General features: G+C 42.5%; 1 protein-coding gene across 3 annotated transcripts in view; it reads right to left on the bottom strand.

Moving 5' to 3' along the window:
- wdr90 (WD repeat domain 90) overlaps positions 1–10525 on the bottom strand; it is an 88930-nt gene that overhangs the window by 14531 nt on the left and 63874 nt on the right. For all 3 annotated transcript variants that reach the window (XM_086000738.1, XM_086000737.1, XM_086000736.1), the window contains exons 33-37: positions 7076–7232; positions 4430–4620; positions 1879–2047; positions 1688–1799; positions 734–905 (exon numbers count right to left, since the gene is read on the bottom strand). In XM_086000738.1, the coding sequence (XP_085856864.1) occupies positions 734–905; positions 1688–1799; positions 1879–2047; positions 4430–4620; positions 7076–7232 (801 nt within the window). The remainder of the gene's footprint in view (positions 1–733; positions 906–1687; positions 1800–1878; positions 2048–4429; positions 4621–7075; positions 7233–10525) is intronic.

Below are 10525 nucleotides of genomic sequence, written 5' to 3'. Positions count from 1 at the left end.
CGTGGACACCACGATGGACTGCAAGCATTAGTGCGTGGACACCACGATGGACTGCAAACATTGGTGCCTGGACACTACGATGGACTGCAAGCATTAGTGTGTGGACACTACGATGGATTGCAAGCATTAGTGCGTGGACACCACGATGGACTGCAAGCATTAGTGCGTGGACACTACGATGGATTGCAAGCATTAGTGCGTGGACACCACGATGGACTGGAAACACTAGTGCCTGGAATTACTGTTGATTTTAAAGTTAGTAATTTTAGCGTATGTTTTCATTTATTTTGGAGTGTATGAAATCCCTCTCTGGTCCAGGACTCTGGCAATGCTCGGAGTCAGCCAGCGGGTGTGCAAAACTATTCTGAGGTTAACTTTCCCTCTGAATTTCCCTACGCTAAAGGTTATCTTTCATCCATTCTTTCACACAATCTAAAGGTATTATTTTAAAGCATTTCTTTATTTATGTAATAATTTTAGCAAATTATCCTTCACCTTCTGCTGCCCAGAGAATAGGTAGATGGCCTGCTCTGACGATCAGCAAAGCAACCCCTCCAATTCCCTCCCCCCCCCTTTGCTGGGAGGGCCCAGAGCTTCCACTCAATGCAGCTATGAAGGAAATGAGCAGGGCACTCATTGAATCTTCATTTGCTCATTGCTCCACGATTGAGTGTTAATGCTTTGCCGAGGTGCGACTAATCTCAACCTTTAAACAGTTTGGATGTTACCTAACCTTGTTTCTGTGGCCGCTGATCAGACGGATACTGGTATTTTCAGCCCAGTTTATATACCATAGTGTCCCCGCTGTGGTTCCCACAATACCCATGTCCATGATATCATCAAAGACTGCACTAACTACTGTACCATCCAGAATCATTTCATGTTCCAGGAGCACCGAACTTGACCTGAAAGGAAAATCAGAACTGTCACAAATACAACTAGACAAGGTATCACATTAAAAATAACAGAAAATGCTGGAAATACTCAGCAGGCCAGGCAGCATCCGTGGAGAGAGAAACAGAGTTAACGTTTCAGGTCTGGGACCCTTCACCAGACCCGAAACGTTAACTCTGTTTCTCTCTCCATGGATGTTGCCTGGCCTGCTGAGTATTTCCTGTTGTTACAGGAAACTTTGTGCTATCCGGCACCAATGGGACCGAGCTGTTGCCGTCCCATCAAAAGTGCCGGACAAACCAGCGCTAATGTTGAAACATACGGAGATTTTGAGCTCCGTATCTGGCAACAAACACTAGCAACAGCTTCTAAATAGTCGGCCGTACCTTGCAAGTGTCTCTGTAGCTTAGCAACAGCTTCAGCGAGACCTTGCAGAGCCTGACTGGTGAAAAAAAAGCAACGAAAAGAAAAAAAACCTAAACAAACAGCTCCTGATTTTTGCCGGTGGCTCGAGCATTCTGGACAGTTAACCTCCGGATAAACCAAAGTTTCCTGTATTTCAGATTTCCAGCATCCGCAGTATTTTGCTATCGTAAGGTATCACATTATGTATCCTGAACAGACACATTTAAATTGGATCCTATTTCATATAAACCCAGCCTTCTGAAATGTACAAGGTTTAATCTTTCCTAATATTAAAATTTCCATTTTCGTACAAGTATAACTTAGACCAAGAGCCCCAGCCCAGCACACCCAGCGATACAGTGACAAAGCCCCATTACAGCAGCATCACCTTGCTCCTGTTCCCTCAAGTCTCATCTCCTGCACTGCAGCGACTGCCCATAGCCGAATTTTCTTTGTGTTACTGCCACTGATCAGGCGATATCCTCGACATTGTACAATTCCTATAACGGAAGAATTGTCCAGTAAATAACACTATATCACACTGTATTGGGTGCTGTGCCATATTGTATTTATACTTACCAATCTCCCCCTCATCTGCATCCCAAGTCATGAAACACCTATTGTGCTGGGTGTCCCAGGCACAGATCTTCCCTGTGTTGGTAGCAGTATAAAGAACTGAATCACTGTTATAGCACAGTGCGGTGAGCTCCCCAGCACCCACCTCATCTGGGATTGAGACTCTGTGAACCTATAACAAAATCACATACAACATTCAGAATTATTAGGACAAGATCAAAAATTGTTTTACTCAAAAGGAACTGATTGGTGAGTATGGGATATAGAAAGGGAAGTTATGTTTAACAAGCTGTAAACCAGCAGTGAGCTAATTATCTCAAGTTACCAAGCTCAACTCAAGATCTTCTAGAAGCTGGTTTCAAAACCGCACTAGTGCAAGTCAAATGTCCACCCTTTTTCTTAGCATTATGAACTATATGTTATTCTAACTTAAAAATAATGGTCTCATCTGGGAAGTAAATTCAGTATTGCTATACTGATCTCTGATTTTACCTGGTAAAGTATTCCATGCCCTTGTAACACTGTAGTACAGAGCAATATCTAATCAGTTGCTCATCTTGTTCTAATAAAGCGTAGAGTTATTGAACTGAATAAATTAAACCAAGCACTGCAAGAAGCCAAAAAATATTACTGTCTCTGTGTTGAGGTTAAAGTTAAAAATTAAAGAGATTGCGGACGGGGGAGGGGGAGAAATTCAGTGTAGCCCCATTCGGGGCACTAAAACTTTAAAAGTTGAAAAATTAGCGGCAGGCACTAATCATTCTCGCCTCCCGCAAAGTTCAGTTTTAGCGCTCCAAGAGGAAAGTGGAGCACTAAAGTCCAAGAGCAGGGTGGTAGCAGCAGTGCGCTAAATAATTGAGTGCGCATTGTAAACGCCGCTCTTTCATCACAGAGGCTGCTTCCCTCACTTAAAGGGAAGGGCCGGGCCAGTGATGCTGCACAAGCTGGTTGCCGTCAGTTCTGTTTTGCAAGGCGACCTGGGCGACTGCCATCACAGCCCCAAACACACTCTCATAGTGGAGGGCTTGGACATCTTGCACCAATGAAACATTAAAAACTTTGCGCAGGCACCAAACTGGTGCAAATAATAAAGGTTGCGCTAGCTGAAAAGCATTCCCTTTAATTACCGCTCCCGAAGCGGCCAGCCAAGTTCACAACGCCTCCTCTTGCTGGCGTCGTCAGCGCGAGGCGATAAAGCAGGGGGCGGGAGTCAATTTTCCATCTGGGGTGATGTGCACTTTGACGTCACGATCTGCGAGGCGCTAGAGGCCCAGGCACTAAGAGTTAGCGCCAGTGCTAAACCAGCACTGAAGTTTGCCGACGCCGCTGCATTCGCCGCGACCAGGCACTAACCCCTTAGTGCCCCGACCAGGTGCTAATTGGAGGCACTAACATACCGAATTTCGCAGCCAGGGACTTCACATGAGGCACTTTATTTTCACAGGGAAACCAGGAATTATTCAATTTATATCAGTACGAAAGGCTTACTCATGTTTCATCTATATGGCTGCACACAAAAGGCCTAGTTTTAAGACATTTGTGCAAATGCAGTTTATGTGCTGCTTCTTTGTGCAAACCTGTTATTTTCTGCATCAATTCTTATTTTCATATTCACAGGCCAGACATCAAGAACAAAAGACAATTATGTCTGAGCAGTAGCAGTACTGCAGCATTGGGATTGGGGCAGGAATTTAAAAAATACTGAGGCAGGGAAGACCTCATAAGCAAGGAGGGGAGGAAGAACTAAACAGGACATGAAAAAAGCAGACTATCCAGTATATATACACACTAGAGTGATGGACTGCTTAAAACATGGTTATAATCTGAATTATATGACAGCAAACTATTTAAAATGCAGAAAACAAGGTGACAGTGTGACAGTAAATGCAACATCTGTTGGGATACTGATCCACGCTGACCAAGATGATCAAGTTCAACCCTTAGGTAGCTGAAATCAGGGTGTGTGGCTCACTAAAATTAGCCTCCGTATTCCCAGGTTAGGGAATGGAGTCCAACCTCCTGATTGGAATGCACTAACTTTTACTAGAAAGTGCGTGTGTATCGCACATCCAGGTCAGCACTGGGCTTAGCTGTGATGCATCAATTGTTTAATACGCTTCTTGTTGTCTAGGTTCACAAGTGAAGTATGGCCATGGTAATGGGAGAAATGCCAGCCCCAACAGAACAATATCCCTGAGAGTCACCGTCTTTAGCAGAAGGAAGGGAAAAAGAGGGGCAGGAAGGTAGGTTACCACTAAACAGAAGACTGGGGGGATCAGCTACACATGTAGTTTCCGATTTCTTTTGGGCCATAAACGACGAGACAGCTGGAAGGATTTTTGGCAGGGGTTAATCACCTCATGCTGTTTTTATACATATATCATGATGATTGTAAAGCAGCACCAGCAAAGCCTGAAATTAGATGTCCTCCCAGTCAACAGAAGCCATGTGGCATGGGGTAACTTAGATTGTTCAAAATACACTTAAAGTAAGAAAAAGCCTAATAGTAAACACTTGGCTTTCAAGAAATGCATTCTAGTATGCAAAAACTGACCTTGAGTTGGACTTCATTACCAGTCTGCTCTACCAGCCAGAAATGCACAGCTGCTACCCCAACGCAGGCAAATTCATTGACAGCAGTTGGGTCAAATGCTAAGTCATGGACAGGATTGGATACTCTTGTTGTCGCTAATAGCTCATAATTCCTGGTATTCCATAAAGCAATTGTGAGATCCCTGTAGTCTCCTGGAAAGAATTAGATCAATCAGCATCAGTAACCTTTGGGGGCCATATCCTGCAATACATACACCTAATTTAAACTTTGAGGAATGCAGTGGCATTTTTGTACTCCAAATAAATTAAAACAATGTACAATAGAAAAATCTTTTAGGCGGCTTGTGGGACAAATTCAAATTGATTTTAACTTGTCTCTGAAAAAATTGTAAGAGTTAGCTACTGAATATTAAAGGAAAGAACAACAATCATACGCTTTTACCATAAGTTTACAGCTCTGCCTTTATGCAATGCTACTCTATATGGTATCAAGTGGAGCATTTATCATGGTTTGGTCCTGCACATAATGCTTCAACTGTTTTTTCCAGCTCGCAATCCATTAAAAAAAATCTGATGTCTCATCTTGTTTAATACCTTTTTCTTTATTTTCAGCAACTTTAAAAGTGAAGTCATCCACCTGAAATGTTAACTCGGTTTCTCTCTCCACAGATGCTGCCTGACCCGTTGAGTTTTTCCAGCATCTTTTTATTTCAGATTCCAGCATCCACAGTATTTTGCTTTTGCTCGTAGAAATGTCTCCATTAGCAATGGAAACTGCATGCACTCTGACTCATTCAGCAGAAGCACTGCGCCGAAGGAAATTAGGTTAGACTGATCCCAAAGAGCTGAACTAGAGCTTGCTTCTGCTTGTGTTATTTTGATGTTTTTCTTTTGGAAAAAGGCTTTCTGGGTGAGAGTATACTAGTCATGAGCCTTGTTTATTGTCACTGATTTATTTTTCCTTTTCTGACAATAGAGTAGGGACAATTACAAATCATTCAGAGTGGCCGAGATAAAAGGATAAAACATGAAGGGAGCAGTGGTGAGCTGTAAATGGTATAACTAATTTTAATTTCAGTGTAGCCAATTTTACTTCAAATGCAATGCCATCTAGCTTGATCTTCTATTTTCAAACGCAGGCAGCTGAATACAAATTAATGTACTGTGCAAATGTTTACAAAGATATGTTAGTCCATTTGATCTCATTCTTCCAGAAAATCAACTTCAATTCCCCATTGTAGCATCTATAAAAGTTTCTTTTATAATTATCACTTTTGCAGTTGGATCTAAGGAGAGAGATATCTGTTCACCAGATCCCTCAAGGTGACTGCAAAATTATAGGTCCACTAAAAGGGTAAAGACTATGAAAAGAGGAGCAGGAACAGTAACCAGACAGAAATTGCAGTCCAATGTTTTGATTCCTAATCAACTCCATTTTCAAAAGGATTGAAAAAGATTACCTCCCAAGTATGGTAAAAATCCAAATGCACTTAGCCTTGACCTGGCCATTAGGAGGTGCATGATGGAGACCTGGAAAGAGCACGGCCGATGCTAGTTGATTCTTCCCAACGATACAGCTTCTTCTTTCGTATGGTAGTAGCCAAACAAATTAAATGTAAATATCCAAGTCAGATATCCAGGCCAAAGCTTCCGGTGTAACAGCGTGGATATCTTGTAGGCTGCCTGCGAATTTTCTCTGAGGGCAGTGCTCAATGATGTGCTCCACAGTCGTATGATAGAAATGCTTTAATCTTCCATCTATGGAGATCATGGCAGCATCTACCATGACCGGTTCTGAGGCGGTTGATGTTCACTGTTTGTAAGGAAGGTTTGATCCTTCAGGTTGCACTGTGGGCTCCTCTATAAGGAAACCATTCTGTATGTGATCGTTCTTCGAAGCATTTTGCCATCGGTCATCAAAGCGGAAAGGAGATCACTGAAGGGCTTCCAGATTTGAGACGGGTTGGTGGTAGATTGTTCAAGTCGGCCTGGATTGGACCACCACACCTACGCCATGTACCGGTGATAATTCTCATAGTAGAATTCAGCTGGATAGCAACAGATTTCACATACGGACTTGATAGCCATGCGGAGAATAGTACACCGCTGTAGAGTACACCAGGGCGAGTGCTGCTGTACGGAGGGTTTAAGCGTCTGCTCCCCATGTGGATCCGGCGAATTTCTGGATCAAGTTAACCCTACTCTTTAGTTTCTTCCCCGATACAGCTGAATAATGAATGTATAATCTCTGTCCTATAACTTTTATGGCACAGACTGCTGGATCACCAATGAGCTGTGTCGTTAACAAATGTATTTTTAATTTGTTGAACAAATCTATCCCTTGTTGCACATGCCCATACAAATGACACACAGCTGGTTAAAATCATGCCCATTTTCAAAAAAAAAATCCAAATAGCTAGTGTCGGGATGGGAGAAGACACTTCGTAAGATAGGTCATGTCTGCTGAAGCATTTTGATGTTATTGTAGTGGCCATTAATTTAACATGAATCACTCCGCTTCTATAATTTTATTAAACCCTGTAAAGATTTAATATCAGAAACAAAACTGTCCCAATTTTAGATTATCCACATTAAGCAAAGCCTAATGATCTACTCACATTGAACAAAGTAGTGCTTCTGAACCTACCAGCAGACATCAGGAGCCGGTCGTCTCTGGAGTAGGCCATAGCTTGTACCTCAGTCGTGTGTTGAGAAAGTACCTTCTTACAGCAGCCACCCATCATATCCCAAATAAAGATACAACAGCCAGTTTTATCCTGACCTCCCGAAGCTGAGGCGAGATCCTTCCAGACAGAACAAACACAGCAATAATTATCAGGCAAATCCTCCTGGTTTTGTTAAGGAATGAAATCAGTAACTGAAGGAATCCTCAAATCCCATAATCCCACACGGACGCCACTCCTAGGAAAACTTTGCTGAACTCAAAACTGAAGAGGCATGAACACCTCCACAAATGCTCGCTCCCCCTCGGCAGTGGTGGTGGCGAATGGAAAGAGTTAATCCTTCCTTTACCTATTGCTCTTCCTCTAGGTAGGTTATCTAATATCTTTCCTTGCTTCACCCCTCAATGTTGAACAGAAAATGGAAAGACCATGGCTTCGGCTGTCTGTAACTTAATTCTATGAAGATCAAGTTTTGAAAAGGTCACAAAACTTCCATACATGTCATCTGATTAAATTAATAGGTTCTATCCAAGACATCCTGCTGACCTAGGTGCACTAGGCCCTAAAAGGACTGATTAATTATAACATATTGAGTGTGTACAGGAAACTTTGCGCGATCCGGCACCGACGGGACCGAGCTGTTGCCGTCCCATCAAAAGTGCCGGACAAACCAGCGCTAATGTTGAAACATTAGAAGATTTTGAGCTCCATATCTGGCAACAAACCCTGTAACAGCTTCTAAACAGTCGGCCATACCTTACAAGCGTCTCTGTAGCTTAGCAACAGCTTCAGCGAGACCTTGCAGAACCTGACTGGTGAAAAAAAAGCAACGAAAAGAAAAAAAACCTAACGAAACGGCTCCTGATTTTTGCCGGTGGCTCGAGCATTCCGGACAGTTAACCTCCGGATAAACCAAAGTTTCCTGTACTTTTTTTTTTAATATAAAGTCAACATTTACAAAAGGGCACTGTAAAATTATACATATTGCTGAATATTGCAAGGCATTATTAAATGAACTTTAACAAATGGAAAAGAACATACAGGAAACTCTTTCGTATCCAGCACCGGGATGGTGCCAGTTGATTAAAAATTCCGGATGACGGAGAGGTATATCTACCGAGGCTATTTTTAACAGACAAAAATAAAAAAATCAAGAAATGTGCAGTATAATTGGGTACTCACCTACAGAATGTTGTGTTAAATGGATGGTGGAAGATGCTTGATTAAGTACAGTACTGCCAGTTGAGGGTAATCCATAACTCTAATTACATAACAGTAAAACAAAACTTATAAATGACTGTACACTTATTCCAAGTCAGCTGGTTCATCAGGAATATCCATGCCAGCTGGGTCATCAGGATCATGCACTTCAAATGATTCTTCAGGCACTTCCACTGCTTCAACTCTTTTGGAAGATTTCTTAAACATGTCCCGGATGTCCGCTTGCTTAGTGGACGCTTGCCTTTTTTGTGGAAAGGTGGAATGCAGAATATGGAGTTGCATAACTTCTTAGGCAGAGTAGCAAGGCTGCCTTTCAGCAAATTGGAGGATTAAAGCAAATCCTTCTGCAGCTTTAGCCCAAGAAATCATCATCTCTTCAGAAAGCTCATCCTCTTCACTTTCCATCTCACTTTCCTTTTCTTACTTTGGTTTCAAAAGAGTCTCAATTATTTTATCATCACTTAGCACATGCACAACACCAACTTCTCTATCTGCATCAGCCCACTGCTCAATATCACTTTCACTGAGGTTGCGTAGAGGGTTTGCTGGGCCTACGTTTTTCACCATGCCAGCCATTTCCATTACTGTACTCCTCTTGGGACGAACATTGAACCCATGAAATTCCTCCTCTGAAGAACCTTCGGCAAACATTACAGAAGGCCACAATTTGCGCCAGGCTTGCCTCAAAGTGTGACCTTTCACCAAGTTCCAGGAACATGCAACATTAAAGATGGCATCTTTAAGATTGTATTCCTTCTGAAATGCATGAATATTGTCATCTTGGTTTATCAGTTTACGTAGGAAGTCTTTCTTGTAATGACACTTGAGATTTTGGATAATGCCCTGGTCCATGGGTTGTATGAGAGAAGTTACATTTGGTGGCAAATAAATGGTGAAAATATTTCCCGAAACCAACTCGGATTCATGCGGATGGGCTCTACAATTATCAAGCAATAAAATGCATTTGCTATCTTCAGGTTTCCCTATTTGACGGAAATGTTCCCTCACAGATGGAACAAAAATATGATGGAACCAATACAAAAAGATTTCCTTATCCATCCAAGCATTTCTTTGAGCTTTGTACTCGTCAGGTAAGTGCCTCACATTTTTAAATGCACGGGGATTTTTATACTTCCCAATAACAAGAAGTTTAACCCGGTGTGATCCAGCAGCGTTTGCACATGTTAGCACGGTTACACGATCTTTATTTTTCTTGTAACCTGAAGCATTAGCCTCACTAACCCCAGCAAGCGTTGATTCTGGCAAAAACCTCCAAAATAAGCCAGTTTCATCGGCATTGTATAGCTGTGCTGGCGACAAATCATGTTGCTGCACAATCCAATTGAAATAATCGCAGTATTCTTCGGCGGCGTCGTGATTAGCTGATTTCTTCTCCCCGGAAATATCGAGTCGTCGTATCCTGTGCCGTAACTTGAAGCATGTTAGCCATCCCTCAGAGAAAGCACACTTGTCAGTGAGCTCCAACTTTACGTAGAAATCCTTTGCTTTCTCGATTAGCATGGGTCCGGAAAGTGGAACACCCTCTGAACGCTTAAGAGAAAACCACTCAAAGCATGGTATCCAGCTCTTCAAGCTTACGCTTACGAAGTGTACGCCGTTTCCCTACACTCCTAGATGTCTCCGAGCTTGAATAAGACTTGAGCAGCTTATCCTTCTGCGATTTGATGTCGTAGATTGTTAACGAACCGATTTTGAATTCATTCATAATGTTGATACGCTTCTCTCCCCTGTCTAGTCTTTGGCATATCTCGATTTTCTGTTTTAAAGTTAACACCACTCTCTTCCTTTTGCTTTGACCAACTTTTGGGAATTCCATAATGCAAGATGGGGGAGATAATCCACAATAAAGATGGAGAGACACACAGAAAAATGGCGGATTGGAAGAGACTACCGGCAGCGCGGGAGAGTCAGACTCCTGTTGTTGAGGTGTTCAGACTTCCGACAGTGCCAAGAAGCCAAGTAGTGGCAGTTTGGAGAACTACTCCCACTGACTAACTCGGCCACCGTGGGAGACTCAGACTCGGCAACATTTCCGGTTATTGAGGTGTTGTTTTCAGAGTATGAATTTTGCCGGTTATTGGAGAATTCCGGATATTTAGGTGCCGTTTAAACGAGTTTCCTGTACGAGCGTTTCTTCCTCCCCCCAAAAAGTACACTTACCTGGGTACAAA

The sequence above is a fragment of the Somniosus microcephalus genome, chromosome 11 (genome assembly GCF_052327205.1).
Source record: "Somniosus microcephalus isolate GS21.2 chromosome 11, FLI_Smic_1.0, whole genome shotgun sequence".
In the NCBI taxonomy this organism is placed as follows: Eukaryota; Metazoa; Chordata; class Chondrichthyes; order Squaliformes; family Somniosidae; genus Somniosus; species Somniosus microcephalus.
The sequence above is the reverse complement of the archived record's forward strand: the minus strand, read 5'-3'. Positions and strand labels throughout refer to the sequence as shown.